We start from the raw sequence: 17,799 nt of genomic DNA, 5'->3' as shown, positions 1-17,799 counted from the left end.
CATTGTGTACAGCGTAGCCTATTTATTGAAGGAATATGTGTACACATAAAACTGCTAAAGAGAAAAGGGAGCAGGAGATTAAAAAAGATCACTTCATGGTTGGTACGAACAAAGTTCATTTTGCACATAAATAAATTGTGCTTTTTAAGTAAATTATTAAGAACAAATTTTTTTATTTTGTGGATATTGTATTCTAATGGTAGGATAAATATTTACCCTTGATCATGCCATTATTATTCTTTTTATTCCAATTTTCAATTTTTTCCTAACTATGCCTTCTAATTTAAGGAGGAAGTTGAGTGAACTTTTCTAGCGATTCAGTAGACCTTTCTGCACTGTAAGGTAACTTTTTCAATCAAAACTGTCATCTTTGTTTCAGTTATGCGTAATTCAAATGAAACCACTTTCATTTAATAGTGCAACTCCCATGTACAAAACTGTGTGTAAATAGACACATGCTGATTTATTCTTGCATAACCTTTCCAATATTTTATGATTTTTTCCACCTAAAGATATATATGTTAAGTTAAATGGAAGGTGTAAATTGTCTGACTAAATGACTGGATAGGATTTGAGCCCTGCTGACCTGAGTGTTGACACAAAGTGCAATAGTGGATGGACAATTAAATGTTTGGTCAACTCTTACTGTTTGATGGAAATTCCTAAAAAAAAAAGCCTTTTGACAAGCTCCACTGTGGCCTATGGAGAGACTCTTTTGTTTTCAATGCTGCTCATTAGACGTAGTCTTGTTTTGAGTATCTTCATTTGGCAGCTTCAAATGGCAGTGCTGAGAGTTTTTAGGTTTTATGATTAGTGGCATCAAATAAAAAGAAAATGGCATATAATGTCAAGACAATCTTTATATTAATACGCTACCGTGGCTGTTCGTTTGTCTGTCCAGGAATTTTAATCACCTGTAGCTCGCAAACCATTTGAACTACTGTCCTGTAATTTTGTACACATATACTATGTGGCATCTACTACCCACTTTTGAGTGGATCCAAGGTTATTCCTCTTTTTATTTTATTGTAGAATCAACACTTGGCGGTGGCCAGCAGGGCGGTCGTGTGGCGCATGTGTACGGGCACCATTCTCATCCTTAGCACCTTTGCCATCACTTCTCCTACCTCTTCATATCTTAAATCATTCTTGAGGCAGATTGAACACTTAAGTGCCAGCTTAAGTGGAAAATTAAAGAAAACTTACTAAGTAATTGCAACATAAACACGGACTTAATCATTTTTAACACCAAAAAATGCCGACAAAAAGAAGAGAAGAAGGTGGCCACATGGGTGGAGAAAAGAAGAGCTGCTCAGGAAGTAGCAAGCGCATCAACCTCTGAGCAAATGAATGCTAAATGTACAGAGAGAGTATGAAAACTAGGAATGCTCAAGTCAAGTGTATAATGTGCAGTGTGCTGTTACTGGTAGTTACATACTGTAATTCTAGAGCTGAAACACTAGTAGCATGTCTTTTGCTAGGGGAAAGAAGTGATCCTTATGGTTTTATCTGCATTTTCTCAAGGAAAACTGGAATACATTAGTAGTCATTGCACTAGTGTATCTTTGAGCTTATTCCTTTTTTAATGTGTACTGCTTTTCTATAAGGCCAGCAGACAAAGTAGCCAGGTCTGCATGAATTGTGAAGCCATCTTAACTGTCCCTTCATCTCACTTTCATTTAACAATGTAATTACTTCTCTGAAAAGATAAAATGTCAAAAAAGAAACTCTAGTTCCATTTTTCAGATTAAAAGCAAGTGCTTCTGCTGCATAGTTTACTTTGAGGAAAAAACAGATAAGCTCTACACAAATTTAATAGCCACATACTTCAAATGAATAACAAAACTTGGGGCAGTAACAATTTCAGTTTCACAGGAAAGAGACGTTGCTTAATACCTGATAGGCACAATTTCCTAGACTCCATCCGCTAATAGGTGACATTTTTACTGCTCATTATTTTATTCCAGATCAAGCCATTGTCACTATGAAGTACTTGCCTGCGTAAATTCAAAACTAACGTTAAAGGTGGACATTTTTACAGTCCCCTTTGATAAATGCTCTGCAGTTGCTTGGTTGACAGTGTGTGTTTTTTGCCATATTTTCCATTAGCTCTCCAGTTCAAAGAGGTGGAGGAGCAAATTTCAGTCAGGATGGATTCCCCCAAAATAAAAGTTTGCATCTTTTCTCTTTAGTGATATGCACAGTTCCACTAGAGATTTCTGGGTTAAAAAAAAAAATACTATCATTAAACTGAAGTAAATACATGCATTAAAAATAACTCTTTGAATGATCACATTTGTATTGTCTTTTCATTTGAGGCAAACAGGAAATGACATTGTGCAGATTAAGAGCTGCCTTTGTAGCAGGAGATGTGAGACCGAGGTAACATGTCCTGCTGCAGTGGAGGATGAGGATATCCAAAGTCTAGCTAAGGGCAACCTGATCATTGTGGAAAATAAGCCATCAGAAAGCCCAGCTCCATCTTTTCCTCCCCAATTGTATTTACTTTTCAGTTAATCTAACTTTCGTCAAGTTTATAAGTATGGCAACGTTTTACATGTATGGACCTTTAGAAAATTCAAAAATGTCAGTTTTTTGGAATTTATTTTTAGCAGATTGTAGTTTCAGTTTCGAATTTCCTTCACAGGCCTTTACCTTTGAATAGTTTTGTGGAGATCATAAATTAGAAGGTGGGCAAGATAAGGCGTACATGGTGTCACAGGGGAAGGCACGGTGGCACAGTGGGTAGCGCTGCTGCCTCACAGTAAGCAGACTTGGGTTCACTTCCCGGGTTCTCCCCTTGGCTGCGTGGGTTTCCTCGTGGGTACTCCGGTTTCCTCCCATAGTCCAAAGAAATGCAGGTTAGGTGCATTGGCGATTCTAAATTGTCCCTAGTGTGTGCCTGGTGTGTGTGCCCTGCCCGGTGTTTGTTTCCTGCCTTGTGCCCTGTGTTGGCTGGGATTGGCTCCAGCAGACCCCCGTGACCCTGTAGTTAGGATAAAGTGGGTTGGATAATGGATGGATGGTGTCACAGGATAACAGCTGAGGCTGTCGTTAAAGGGATACCGGTCTAGAAAGCAAAACAGGAACTGCCAGAATTTTCGAGATGTCACAGCTGCAGTTCACGAGTTAAATTCTCTCAGGTTGCTACCTACTATTTTTAAATCAGTGTGCTGAACTGAAGTTTAACGCACATCTGATATGTTAGATGCCTTTCTTCTATTTTTTACGTCCGATTTACACACAGCACACCCTTATTCGTGTAATTCTGTAGTTATGTTTTCTCACTTTTAATAACTTAACAATTTAAGGCCTATTCATGCTATGGCACAAGACACCAAGTAGTCCACAGCATTGCTACCAACATTCTTTTATTTGAGACATGAACAAAATTAATTTTGTACATTTGTTTTCATAAGTACTGCTTTTGAAATAAAATTGATTTCTTACCGCTCTTTTTGTAACTACACATGAAGTACAAAGAGAACCTCTGCTCCATTAGCCCTGATGTAAGGTTTTCCACAATGTAGGAAATTTAGAAACAAGCTCACAGATACGAGACATAACTGCTGTGATGATTGTGTGAACTTAACTACTCAACACCAAGCAGTCTTTCAAATTTGCAACTCATTGTTGACCAAAGCTAAGAGTGTCCACCTAGTGGATTTATAACTACACCACAGTCGAACGTTCTGGATTTTGGAATGGCCCAAACAAACACTCGGATATGTATGAGGTGGACAGTCCAGTAATGTCCTGTGTGCTTAATTAGTAAAGCCAGAGTGACAGCAGCACAAGGCCCAGCTTGTCCTTCTGTCTGTTTCAGACAGTAAAGCATTAAAAAGTGTTTGATTGTTAGTCTCAAACAAAAATAGAATTGTATGGTTTATTAATTCTTTATTGATTCCGTGTTATCAAATAATTTTTGGGGCACTACATAGTTTTTGCAGTTTAGATGCTACAATACAATACAATTTTGCCTGTGTGCAACACTACTGTAAAATTAGCAAGAGTGCTTCTGCATTAAACAGTATCTTGTTAGCTTTTCAACCAAGGTTCTGTAGGTAAGTGGCTCAGAAGGAAATTGAATTGCATTAAAATATTTTTGTTTTTTATTGTGTTTAATATCTCTGTATAAATGTTTACAGTTTATCATATAAGGGCCAAAAGACAGGTACCAAGTAAAGCAGCTGCACTTGGCAAAGAGGTGGTTCTGAACAAGAAAATGAGGAGTGCCCACTGACTGGTAAAAAAAAAACAAAAAAATTGTGGGACTGAATTTTTATTTTGGAAAATAAAATGACATTTATCATATTTTTCTACTATGGTGTCTTTTAAAGTGATTTGCATATCAGCCTACACTGGAAAAAAGTAAATGTAAAGGAGGGGTGACAGCAGTTGTTAAAATGGCAGCATTTAGAATCTGAATGCAACATTAATCCCCAACCCCATTTGCACTCTTCTTCTTCCCTTTAGAAATTGATCTCACTTTCAATACATTATATTTCCAAACAACAGGCAGTGTGCTTATTTCTGGCCATAATGTTTTACTTCCTGGCACATATCACTTGCTCTCCAGCATTGGTCCTCTATAGCCTGGTGAACAAAGAGACCACTGCCTCAGTAGCTTGAAAGTGTGATAGCAGACCAAATGGAGTCCACCCATATTTCTTTATAACAACATTTTATACATACAGTATCTCAACTGAATATTACATTTTGAAAACCTGTTGTGTTGCTTAATGTTAAAGAAGAGATTAGGGCAGGACAAATCTAAAAGCAAAAGCTATAAATGTACATCAGAAAATGACTCATTCAGCGGGGCTTTACACTTTCATATACTGCTGTGCTAATCTGAGTAATGATGCACCCCACTGCATGCTTTCAATGAATTTGGTGTTGAGTTGGTGGTGTAACTGACAGCTCTAATAGACTCACCTTCTGCATGTTCCAACCCTGCCCAGTAATGGATGGATACACAAAACAATAGTTACATTCACAAAATATTTTATGTTAAGATTGATTATGCAGAAGAACTACAAAACAGTTTGGTACATCATAGTGTCAGTGTCCTGTTCCCTCACTGTAGCCTAAAACAACAGGGTGCAGATATAAGGGTTCAGTGTTGGTCTTGTTTGCACCAAGCTGTTCCTTATCTAATATGTTCCATATATTAATAGTTTTGGGGCCAGTCTACTGTAAAGTGGACTGCTAAATCCATGAACATGTTTGTATTCTCCCTCATGCCACCTGACTCAGACTACTATGAACTGTACATAAGACAGCAATTAAGTGTGTTCTAAAATGTTCAGTTACTGGATCTAGTATACTTTACAATTAGGTATACAATAAAAAAGTAGCTTGTCCATCAATCTGTGTGTGCAAATTAATAAGCAAATGGGACATACAATTATTATGTCATTATAGTTTTATGTCTAGTCAGAATGAAAGAAATCTGCTTTTTGATTGTGTCTTGAAGACATTTACCATTAAGCCTGGCACTGTGCCTAGTAGCTCTTCCCTTGATGGTATCCCAAAGATATTAATGCCACAGTTTGAACAATTGTGGATGTATAGTGGTGTTTGAAAGTTAGTGAACCTGTCAATGTTTCATATTCCTGCATAAATATTACTTAAAACCTCATCATAACACAACAGTGGTGTGTATGGCATGGTTGCAAGGAGAAAGTCTGTTGAAGAGCATGTGACCAAGCCTGAAAGCTATTGGAGTAATATTTTATGGGTAGGCGAGACCAAAATTGAACTTTTTAGTTCAAATGAAGTGTTATTTTGGAGAAAGAAAAACACTGCAATCCAGAATGAGAACATCATCCTATCTGTGAAACATGGTGGCAGTAGTATCATGCTTTGGGCCTGTTGTGCTGCGTCTGGGTCAGGACAGCTTGCCATTGTGGAGAAGAAAATTAATTCTGAATTATACCAGTGAATTCTATAGGAGAATGTAAGGACAGCTGTCCATGGACTACATCTCAAGAGAAACTGGGTCATGCAGCAAGACTACAACGACAAGCACACAAGTCATTCTACCAAAGAGTGATTGAACAAGAATAAAAAAAAAGGTTTTGGAATGGCCAAGTCAAAGTCCTGACCTTAACCCAATATGAATACTGTGGATGGACCTGAAGCGTGCAGTTTATTTGAAGAAAAAAAAAAAAAACAGCAACAGTTGAGGCAATCACATATGGAGGAATGGGCTAAAATTTCTCCAGGCCGATATGCAGGACCGATCAAGACCTACTAGAAACATTTAGTTACAGTTATTGCTGCAAAATGGGGTCAAACCAAATACTAAAATCAAAGGTTCACACACTTTTGTCACTCACAGATATGTAATACTGGGTGATTTTCCTCAATAAATATAGTAAATGACCAACTTTGGTATTTTGTCTCATTTATTTAGCTGGGTTCTCCATATCTACTTTTAGGACTTGTGTGAAAATCAGATGATGTACTAAATCATATTTATGCAGGAATATGGAAAATTCCGAAGGGTTCACTAACTTTCAAGCACCTCTGCAGCTCTCGAGTGAGGAATTGGTATCCTGCCTGGAGCTGGGCCCTGCCTAGAACTGATGCTGCTAAAAACACCTCCAGGTTACTGCAGCCCTGCAGTGGATTCATAAAGCAAGGTATTTATAGCCATCATTCATATGGATAACATACTGTACGTGAGAATGCATCATTTAAAACAAACATAACCTTTTTCATTACACTTTCTATGTGGAAGGTGTTAAACGTACCTTGTGAAGAGGACAACCAAGTTCTGCTTTTAAAATGTTTATATTACTGGATATGGGAGGAAACTGGACTGCTCAGATTAAAGTGATACAGAAGCATGAAAATGTATAAATACCACTTAGGGAGGGGCAGCTGGGATCTGTATCCATGATCTGTACGGCACCTGCACTAACCTTTGCAACAATATACCAACGCTATTTATGAACTGTAAGTCTTTAAAGTTCCCTTTTATGTATTAATAAAGGCCCAAATGTTAACTTTTTATTACTAACCCTTCAATGTAAAACTTGCTGATCAGAGCACTTTTATTAAAAAGTGTCATAGAAGACCTTTGTTGACTGGTACATTGGCTGCAGTGGATGGTTTCTTACCCAGCTAGAAAGCCCTAATAAAGGAAGGACATAGTTGGACGGGCATTCCGACCAGGTTGGTTAGTGGTACTTTTCCCAGTCAGGAGGCTATTATGAGATGTGGATGGGCACACATCCCAGGTGGGTGGTTCCTGGTATGTTTTCCAGCCTGGAGGTCATAACGGAAGGACAGAGGAAGACTGCTTCCTATAGCCATATGTTCCCCCTATACATAGGGTGGCAGCATCCCTCTCGTGGAACTCACGTTTGTACATCCACAGTGTATATTGGGAACTGTAATTCTGAGGGGCAGTTCTGTTGGTGCACTTAGATGGGCGTCTGCAGGGGAACACCCCCACTACTTTGAGGGTATGGGGCTTCTGTTTGACCCAGGAAGTGCATCTGAAGTGCAGTGCCGTGGCACCAGAGGAACTCTGGGGTCCAGCATAACAGAAGCCTCCTCCTGTACATAAAGGAGTCATTGTTAGGAGGACATGGACAAGGCCTGCTTGGAAGAGAGTGGAGTTGAAGAGATGAGGAAAGAAACACAACAGAACTAAACTGTATCTAATTTGTACAGGGACAGAGACCAGTAGAAGGTATTGTTTAAATTAAAAACTTCTTGAACCTGTGACTGTGTGGATTGATTGTGTCTGGTTGTCTGGAGTGCAAATGCGCCCTCTACAGATCTCAAAAGTAACAGATGACCACAGCTCTTAGTAAATTCTGTAAATCAAAGCACTTTTCTGTTTGTCGCGGAAGCAGCAGAAGGCACTTGGGTGTCTTAAAAACCCTGCAACAGCATTAATGATACATTTGTACTGGAGTGATTCAAGATTATTTTCAAAACTGAAACAGCATACTAATGATGCTACACCAAACTCAATATACCAGTGGAATTGCTGACATAAACTGTTATTATTGGAACAAGACTATGGGAAAAGAAAGGCATCCTTGAAGCTCCACCATAGGATGCTGAATATTGAGCCCTCCTTTACAGGGAGAAGATGAGGTCAGACCCACCCACAAAACGTGTCTTAATGTTCTCCAAAGTCGGTAGCTCTGTTTGTAGCTGCTCAATTCCTGCCATTGAGATCTCTCTACACATGCACACATCCAGACTCTTGAGACTCTTGCATTCTTGTGCCAGCACTGACAAAAACCTGCATGAAGAACAAAGGTGATGTGTTATCTGTCCATAGCGTGAAAGGGACATGCAGTTAAATTGGTTCATTTAACCATGGCACCTTTATTGCTTGTACTATTAACAGAAAATAGTAATAGCTGCCTATTTGTTGAACTGCACTGCAAGTCTCATGGAGACAAAATTTATTGATTTTTTTTGTCAAAATCCTTAAACAGTACAAAATGCAAAATTACTTGGTTATTGTTTGTATACATTTTAAAATAAAGATACTGTAAAGATTCTGTAAAAAGTTAAGACGGCTCCTATAGATTATATGAAGATGAATGCAATGATTGCCTTTTGGCCGTTATTTATTTGCAACAAGTCTTATCATATACCAACAAAACTTATTTCTTTATTTTTTTCTTAACATTTTGCATTTCATTTGTTCCTTATCATCTGTCTAGGGAAAAGAAAGCTTAGTGGTCTTACCGGTCTGTGATTTTGTCACAGCATGCAATCTGGAGATACTGCAGCCGCTGAAGATAGCGAACAGCTGTTGTCAAGCCATAGTCTGTAAGGTTTGAGCAATGGCTGATATTCAGCCTTGTCAAACTACGGCAGTGCGATGCCACAGAGATGAGGCTTGAGTCTGTAATATTGTTCAACATGGCCAAGGAAAGGCAGCGAAGATCCTGAAATCTGATTACCTGTGATTAAGGCAAATCATACTGAGTTATTGGCATGAATGTAGTCAAGACACGGATTAAAAAGTCTTCAGGATCAGATTTACTACTTTGGACAGTCTTCTGCCGCAATTAAAAAAAATAATCTTGAAGTTCAAACTAGACTCTATAATAGTGGGAAGTCCTAGCTTGAACATAGCAAGGAAGGTCCATATCTTCACTCCTGGCTGGTATGATGCAGATCTTGTCAAACATAGTGCTTTGTTTCGCCATACAATATCACTTCTGAATCAGAAGCTCAGAAATTGCAACATCCTATGACCACTGACATTGTCTCCAATCTGTTTGTTTAAATTACTTGGGGGCTTCGCCCCCTGCTCACTTCGCTTGCCTACCCCTGTTTTTGTTTTTCCAGATACACACTTTTAAGATTTTTTTTTTCTTTGAATTGTTGCTATTTCATTAGTTTCACTTTTATTTCATAACTTCAGTAAAAACAATATTTGGAGTCTTTCGAGTCCCAATGTGCTGAATCTCTTTAATGAGCTCCGTGAGACATGTTTAATGACTTTGTACCATAATTCAGGATAGGTTTCTCTGTTTGGAATTTCAGCACAGACAAAACGATCTACATCATCAGCAGTTAATCATTTTTTTGCAAAGTAACCAATAAATGCATGTGAGGTAAACTCCGTCTTTGAAATTCTCAGACTTAAACTTCAAAGCCTTACAATATTTACATACTTCTGACGTTTTACTTTGTTTTCTACTCTGTCTTTTATTTCTGACCTCGCTTTATCCTGCTTTTGTTTCAATGACACCTGGTCCATGGTGATTATTTTCCCTTTTTCGAGTAATAATTTCCATTTTTTTGCGCTACTGCGATCTTTACTGTCTCTTTTTTATACTTTCTAATTTTCCTACTTTCATATTCTTTAACTTTCTTCATGTGTATCGTGACTTTTTTTTTTTGAACCTTTCCAATTCCACTGCTTTCATAATCTCTAACCTGCTCTGCATGTGTATAGCGCCAACGTTTGTAAACATCTTTATGAAGTTCTACTGTGTCTTTTACTCTCTGTCTTTTAATTCTGAGCCCGATTGGACGTGCTTTTTTTCAGTTCCACTTGTTCCGGGCTGATAATTACTTTCCTTATTTTCTGAATTTGCACCTAGATTATTCTTTTTCTTTTTTGTCTCTCCAACGCTTTTGAGTCTCCGGGCTGTTTTCTTCTTTGCTTAGTCATCTACGTTTCATTTATAACGCATTGTCCTTATACGCTTTATATGCGCTGAGAGCCCTGGATCTGTGTGTGCTCAAAGCCAAAACATGACTGAGTGTGTTGCTGACTGCCCTTGGTCTTATTTGGTTGTAAGTAGGGCGTGTCTTGAAAGAATCTCATGTTCTACGTCATCGCGAGACGGTCCTGGGTCAATTTCTTGGCACAAAGTCTCATGTTTAAGGTCCCTGTGAGACGCTCCGTGGCTAATCTCTTTAGTCTCGCGGGACTTTTAAGTGTCTTCTGTGACCTTAATGTGAAGATCACGTCTTGTCGCCCTACTGTTTCTCTCCAGGATTTTTTTTATAATAGAGAGATTATGCTGACCTATCAATGCAGTTGGTCAAAGTTAAGACCTGTGTTTCTCCACTGTGTTCTCTTTGGAAAGTTATGCTCTTCTGCCAGCTGTGTGTCCATGTAAAAGTATCCTCATTCATTAAATTTGACATTACAATGGGTGAGAATGGTCTGTCAATCCCAAGATGTTCTGTTGGAACACCATTTGCTGAGACTGCAGAATTTCATAGGCTGGCCACTACTAAGTAGTTTGACAATAGACCTGAACTTTCTCCATCCCAAGATTATCTTTCTTACAGTGGAACACTCATTGTTTGGATGTGGCCTTACTATCCATCCCCAGACTGATAAACAATGTCTTTCTTTTATAAGACTATTGAAGATTTATTTTCATCTGTGTATGATGTGCTAACATAAATCCAAGCTCATGTTGTCAAACTCCCAAAGTTTCTAATTTTCCATACGTGTGGAATCACTTTCTGATGATTAATGGATTATTTGCTTAAGTTTTACAGCACCTGACCCTCGATTTTAGATTTGTTTCATTAATTGGCCACATTACACCCTGAGCCTATTCCAGACATTTGATGAGAGCAGAACCAAACCGCTGCCAAGTGTAAATACTCTGCCACCGTTGGGTTGACATTTACATGTATTTACTTAGCAGGCGCTTTTTTTTTTCATAAAGCTACTTGTACAACATGCCAACATAATTGAGTAAACATTAGTTTGTGGGACTGTTTAGGAAAAAGTGTTACAAGACAAAGTAACAAAACAGATTATCATGAGTGAAGTACTCAGAATATAATACAAGCACGATACAACTCCTAGGTTACAAAACCTAACTGATAATAGAATTTAGACAGAAATTCACCAAACCAAAGAATTTACAAACACTTCTTAAACCTATTGAGGGAGTCAGAATTTCAGAAGGAGGATTGGCCGCTCATTCTACCATCTAGGAGCAACACATGAAGAGAATCTAGTCTGATATTTAATGATATGCATAAGTGGCATCAGCAGATGTGAGTGGTTGAGAAGGGACATAGGACCTCGCAGGTGTCTCCACGTATACAGTTGATGACCCACTGACTACTCTATACACAAGCATCTAGGATTTGGACTTAATATCTGTACGTGCTATTGCAGGAATCCACTGTACTGATTTGAAAAGGGGAGTAACATGCCTGCCTTGGCTGGTTGACCAGGCATGTAGATGTGTTTTGAATTGTTTGCAGCAGCTTGGTGAGACATGCTATATCTCCTACCAACGGCGAGTTGCAGTAGTCCAGATGTGACAAAACCAAAGCTTGGACCAAGAATGGTGCTGCATAATCTGTCAGGTGCACTAGGACACATGGTAAAATAATCCCAAGATTTAGGACTTAAACTACCTGAGGGCAGTCTCAGTAATACCAATGTCAGACAGGGTGGCAAGGAGGATCTGGTAGTTGACTATGTCACAGGATGTGGATAGATCTAGAAGGATAATGAATATAGTTGCCAATCAACTTAAGGTGACCTTTTTGATATGCAAGAAGAAACCAGTGCATTAAAGAAACATAAACGGAGGGACACCAGAAGAATGTGAATAGGCCAAAAATAAAATAAAGGCCCCCTAAAGCTGTGAGGCAAAATCGGGAATCACTGTGATGACTAAGGTACTTGTGTGCAATTTGCCAAATGAAGTTACTTGCATCTACTGTTAGACTTGGCACAGGCTAGTTAAGGTAAAAACAAGTTAACTGATTAAACCAAAAAAGTTTAAGAGGATGCAGTCTTCAACAAACTATTAGCCAACTGCTCAGAAAACTTTGTGAGCACAAGAGCAAGATTACATTCAGTGGCAGATGGCTCATATTTCTGTGACATCAGTATGTTCTTCCCCAGTGTCACTTTTGTGGATAGTACACATTAAATGTCCTCTTTGTTATAAAATTGTGAAAGCATATCTAGGCTGACATGTGACCACTGCCTGTTGCTGTATCACTAACAGCAACACCACCACAGGTGACAGGCCATATGGTCAGCAATAAACTCAATTTTTCCAGATCTTTCTTCTGCAGAGTTTAAGGAAGTGGTTTGACACAAATTTCAGTCAGCAGTAAGTAATCATTAACACCCTAAACTCATGTGACTTGCTGTACAGTCAATTAACAAAAAACAATGGCTGTACAGATCCAGAGTTTTTAGTGAAGTGATCAATTCGATAGAAATAATTTATTCAGTGGCTCTCAGGATTTATTACACATAGTTTGTCACATAAGAAAACTAGTATTCATGCAAAGAATCATTTAAATTAACTACAGAATGTGTTATTTCTTACTAAGGCTCAGAAGATTGTATTCATCTATCATCAAGTATGCAAGTTTAAACCATTTAGAAAAAACAAGCAAATGACAAGTAATTTTAGTGAGACTATATGGCTCTGCACCCCATGACCCAAAATAATCAAACAAGCAGAATGGAAAGGTGATGTTTGGAAGGTGACAGGTTCAGATTCCAATTTGACATACTGTACATTTGGTTGACAACTGAATTCTTAGTTACAGAAATCATACTACAATTTAAAAGCAAACAGCATGAAATTTACAAAATAAAAGCTACATAAACAATGCAAGTAAGAAAACATAACATTCAGGTGATTTAGAGACGTGGATAGCTGACTTGAAAGTTGCAGCATTTTCAACGTTTCTAATCACTTCATCAAAGAGTTTATCACAATTTTAATTATTACAAATTTTTGTAACAGTGGGTCATATTAAAAATAATTGTGATAACAGAATGTGTACATAAAATGTTTTTTTTAATACCATTTAACAATATCGTGTGTGAAGGTACCTTCATAGACAGCAGATTGTAACTCAAGTGGTTATAAGACAATATGTGCTATTGTAAGTTAATGCTGGATGTTGGAGACAAGTGGTTGTTTTTAGCATAGCAGATGTACATGTTTACTCGCTGAAGAATAAAGTGTCACCAAGCCATCTTTCATACACTTCTACGTAAATTGTTTTTATATTTTACTTTTACAGACATGAACATCATGTTGCTTATCCATTTTGATTTCAAGGAGAAGGAGAAGTTAGCTGTTGTGACTGAGGTTCACACAAGACAAGTGCAAGATGGGGCAAAGGCAGAAGCCAGACTGATAGCACATATAATGAGACCTCAATATTCTGGTACAGTAATATTATCATTAGCAGATTTAATAAATAGATACACATCTAATGTACCTTTCTTATATGATAATATTCAGTCATTCAGCCCATCATACATCTGACCCCACCCATCTCATATCCTCAAGTGAAATGTACTTGCTTCATCGTGCTTGACTGCTGATGTTTCACTGTCATGCCATCAAGAGCGGCTGTCGAATGAGTAAATGAAAAATATATTAACAATATACAAGTGGAAGTGACCTCTCCAAAGGTAAAACTGACACAGTAAACTAATTCATAGTAGAAGCTGCACAAAATGTTATTTTGTTTTAAGACAGATGAGTTTGTAAATTCTCCAATGATTGTCAATGGGAGATTCTGCAATTTCATACATTTGCATAGTACACTGTATTCAAGATATCTCAAAAGAAACTGAACTGTTCTGACAATTTTCCTTTAAGAATAAGTCCACCGGGAGCCAAGTTGTTTCATGCAGACAGACAAATGGGCATGTCTAATGCAGTAGGTGCTTTTTCACACATTATAGGTATATTAAGTTTATTTTAATTGTCTTGCTGTTGTTAGCTCAGATCTCTAGAGTTCTGTTGGCCAACAAACAAAAAACTATCTTTCTCTGTAAATGCTGATTAGAACAACTATGATTGGGGTGCAGCTCTTGGGAATCTGAAGCAACTATTAAAAACCTGCCCCCCAAATCCCAAACACTAATGCACTCCCAGCACAAAATGCACATAAATTCCAAGTGTTTAGCATATAATCAATAAATGCTCTTATGATATAAAGTGTGAGCTTCTGATTCTGGAAGCAGTGCAGATTGGTGGGATAGCTGTCCTGAGTGATAAGCTTGAATGAGGGGTGTAAGTTAGCACTGTTAAACTGTCAGGAGCCACTGGCACTGTTGTTTTAGAACCTACTTAAAGTTCATCTCTTTCGCTATTATAGTTTCAATCTGCATCTGTCACACTGTTTTCACTGCTGCTGCTTTGTTCTTCTTCATTATTTGAGCTGTCCTTTCTCTAAAATTTTTCTGGGTTATTTGCACAGTCACTTTTCTTCATCTTTCTCCCACTTGTCACTTTGTACTTCTTGGTGGACAAGAATGACTGCTGAGATGATGCAGTTGTTGGTTGGCTTAAAGTAAAAAAAATAAGCATGTGCAACTAAAGTGGAAATAAAGACACTTCTTTCTTCACTTTTTTGGGAATTGGATGTGGTGTGCTTACATAAGCAATGCATGCCTTTTCTTTTAACTTAAAAACTGCATATATATAACAGTCTGTTATTAAATGCATTAGAAATTCTGAGAGGGTAATTTATGCCAGACTAAAAACTCACAGTGATATTCAGCTTAACCAGGTAAATACATCTTTTTTTTTTTTTTGGAAACTTAAGAGCTTGATCCTTCTACCTTTCTCAGTCCATCTATTAATAACTTGGAGTGAACAACAACAAGACAGATAAGTGGTAAATACTTTTTTTAACATTCAGTTCTAGACATAAAGTACAATATAAAAAGGTGTGGGATATTGCTATGATACATCAGGACAATATCATAACAGAAAACATACGAGTGCACACCAAAATTGTTATACTTTTTTTAGCTGTAAATTGTATTTTTAAAGGTATCTTAATACTTACGTATTTCTAAAATAAGCAATATTTTACTTTTGCTATGAAAGTATTAATACCACAAACATACAGTAGTATCTTTGCAACTATCAAAATTGTGTTCCTAATTTATATCTGTTGATATCATGGTGTACTATAGTGGATAGCACAGGTTTAAATCTTGTTCTTGGTGGCTGTCTGGTCTGCCCGGGTATTCAGCTTTTTCTCCTACAGTCCAAAAATGTGATTGTTAAGTAATTGTTACCTGGTTCTGTGCGAAAGTAGGCAGTGGACTAGCACTCCATCCAGGGTTGGTCCCTACCTCGCAGATGATGCTGCCAGGAGAGGCTCTGCCCCCAAAGACCCAGAAATGGATTAAGTGGGATAGAGATGTCATATTCTATTAAAATGCCTTTTGAAATCATGGTCTTAAATCAGTTTTTGATAGTTCTGCTTCTTAGAGACAGAATTTACTGTTTTCCAGATGTGAAAGGGGAAAAAAGGAATCTTAACATGAGACAATATTCCCAAATAGCATTCAATAAGGGTTTCACTTGGCACAGTGGTAATCACCTTTATAAACACTTTAAAAAACAAGACAGATATCTAGTTTAAACATTTAGATATACTTCTAAAATTACACACCTAATAGTTAGTTCTTTGAGGCATGGCTTCCTCCTTGTGCTTGATGCTGCCTGAGTAGGCTCTGGTTCCAGCTCACCATCATTCAGCCTTTCGATAAGTGGCCTCAATATATCATACTCCATTTATTCAAATAATAACTTTGTAATTAATAAAACTGTTTTTCACAGGCTGTCTGCCACATTGGCAACGAGTGTTTGCATGCAAAAAGTGAACATTAGTACTGTCTACTGTTTGTTTAAGCAAACAAGTTTATCTGCTTCAAAAAATGACTGAAAAAATAAATGATTAAAAACAAAAAGTACAACAATGTCATTTGTTTTTACTAAAATAAGGAAATGTGGACAGTAATTTCTTTTATTGCTATATTGGTACTTTTGGATATTTGTCATGTTTAAGAGCAAAGGTTAAAGACTTTAATGCAATCAATGTCAGATGATACCGTACAGGAAAAAGTAGTCTCAGCCGAAGAGGATTTGACTTCAGTTAAAATCTTTCATTTTTAACACGGTTTAATCTGGCTGTAAACCAAATCAATGTTTTGACAGTATACATTGTCAGTTTCTGAGAATACTGGAATTGTTTACAATACACAGTGCTTCGATCCAAGGGCAATGGGTACATACTGTGTACATACACTCATCATTAAAAAGGCAAACTTCCTTTGTGGAAAACGAAAAGAAAGGCATTTACATATTACCGTCATAACTCAAAGTTTTGGTTTCTTCAAAATCTTGATACACTGCACATGCAGATCAAAGCAGCCAAGTGACTCATTCAGATTTTAATTTTCAAATTTTCCATTCTCTGAATTTAAGATATGGACCATTGCCTCATCCATAACGGCTTTCCTGGCTTATATTTGTAACGCCAGCTTGCCTTGAGTCTGTCTGGAATAAGAGACTACATGAAACTGACGGATATTCATGAGCACAGCCCTCTTTTCAAATCATTGTGTAATATGGTAATTTCTGCAATTTGGATAATGCAAACATTTTGAAAAAAGCACATTGTAGAGTACTGATCATCTTAAGGCAACTGACAGGTAAAGATTAAGTTTTCCAAAAAAATGGATTAATCGTGTTGGCTTATTGGTAAAAAGTTAAAAGACTTTGTTTAATGTATGTCTATTATATCACAACTGTCTCATTTCTTCTCTACACTATAGATTAATTGATCAGAGTTCAGGTCACAGGTATCTCTTTTATTTAGAATATCATTCACCGTATCTTTATGTATATTTCCTCTGGGGATAACAGATTCCAAAATTCCTAAAATGCTTGTCATCTTAACTGGGCATACCAAATTAAACAAACGCCAATATATACAATAGTATTTGAGTATGTGCCACTTTCATACTTGGGCTATCCCTTAACTTGTTTACATAAACCTGTTGCCAGAATAGGCAACAGTTTTCCATGTAATCAAATAGTACATAACAGCTGTGAATAATGTAAGAAAGAAATTGTCTTGTGCATATGATATAAATGTTGCTCAATGCTTCCATATTTGGCCTGAAATGAATAAACACCACTATTGTCTCATTTTATGTTCATTTTACTCCTACCCCCATCAACATTGCATTCCTCACAAGGGAAAAAGGCAGTTTCCTCTCCACTTCCTCTATTAACTTGTACCAAGTCACTTATGAACCCAAAGTGAAAGCTGGCTGAACGATCCACCGTACTATCAGCTGTGACAGCTCTTTCATGCGTATCAGTGGATCTTTTTACTCTTCAAATGGTGAACTGCTGTAGCACAGAACTTAATAAAAAAAATGTTACAATACATTTCATATTATCCTGTGCACATCTTAGTTCATGTCTCGACTTCCATGATTTAGGGTTATGCAGTACATGAGTAATGCAT

General features: G+C 37.4%; 3 protein-coding genes across 7 annotated transcripts in view; 2 read left to right on the top strand and 1 right to left on the bottom strand.

Moving 5' to 3' along the window:
• The window catches only part of elmo3 (engulfment and cell motility 3), a 161,218-nt gene extending 160,378 nt beyond the window's left edge, over window positions 1–840 (top strand). The window contains exon 22 of the transcript XR_005634896.1: window positions 289–840. The gene's annotated coding sequence lies outside the window, so the exon portion shown is untranslated. The remainder of the gene's footprint in view (window positions 1–288) is intronic.
• LOC120535398 (cyclic nucleotide-gated cation channel beta-1-like) overlaps window positions 1–17,799 on the top strand; it is a 109,058-nt gene that overhangs the window by 149 nt on the left and 91,110 nt on the right. The window contains exon 1 of one of the 2 annotated variants that reach the window (XM_039763217.1): window positions 282–342. The exons of the other annotated variant lie outside the window; for it this stretch is intronic. The gene's annotated coding sequence lies outside the window, so the exon portion shown is untranslated. Of the gene's footprint in view, window positions 1–281; window positions 343–17,799 lie in introns of those variants that run through there. 2 annotated transcript variants of the gene reach the window in all.
• Window positions 1–17,799, bottom strand: part of lrrc29 (leucine rich repeat containing 29) — a 102,250-nt gene that overhangs the window by 67,856 nt on the left and 16,595 nt on the right. For 2 of the 4 annotated variants that reach the window (XM_039763224.1, XM_039763225.1), the window contains exons 6-7: window positions 8,728–8,945; window positions 4,267–8,272 (exon numbers count right to left, since the gene is read on the bottom strand). The exons of 1 other annotated variant lie outside the window; for it this stretch is intronic. In XM_039763224.1, coding sequence (XP_039619158.1) covers window positions 8,104–8,272; window positions 8,728–8,945 — 387 coding nt within the window. In that variant the 3' untranslated portion in view covers window positions 4,267–8,103. Of the gene's footprint in view, window positions 1–4,266; window positions 8,273–8,727; window positions 8,946–13,698; window positions 13,869–17,799 lie in introns of those variants that run through there. One more of the 4 variants, XM_039763227.1, reaches the window with a different exon arrangement.

Source organism: Polypterus senegalus, chromosome 9 (assembly GCF_016835505.1).
Source record: "Polypterus senegalus isolate Bchr_013 chromosome 9, ASM1683550v1, whole genome shotgun sequence".
NCBI classification, from domain to species: Eukaryota; Metazoa; Chordata; class Cladistia; order Polypteriformes; family Polypteridae; genus Polypterus; species Polypterus senegalus.
This window is presented reverse-complemented; position numbering and strand designations above follow the sequence as displayed.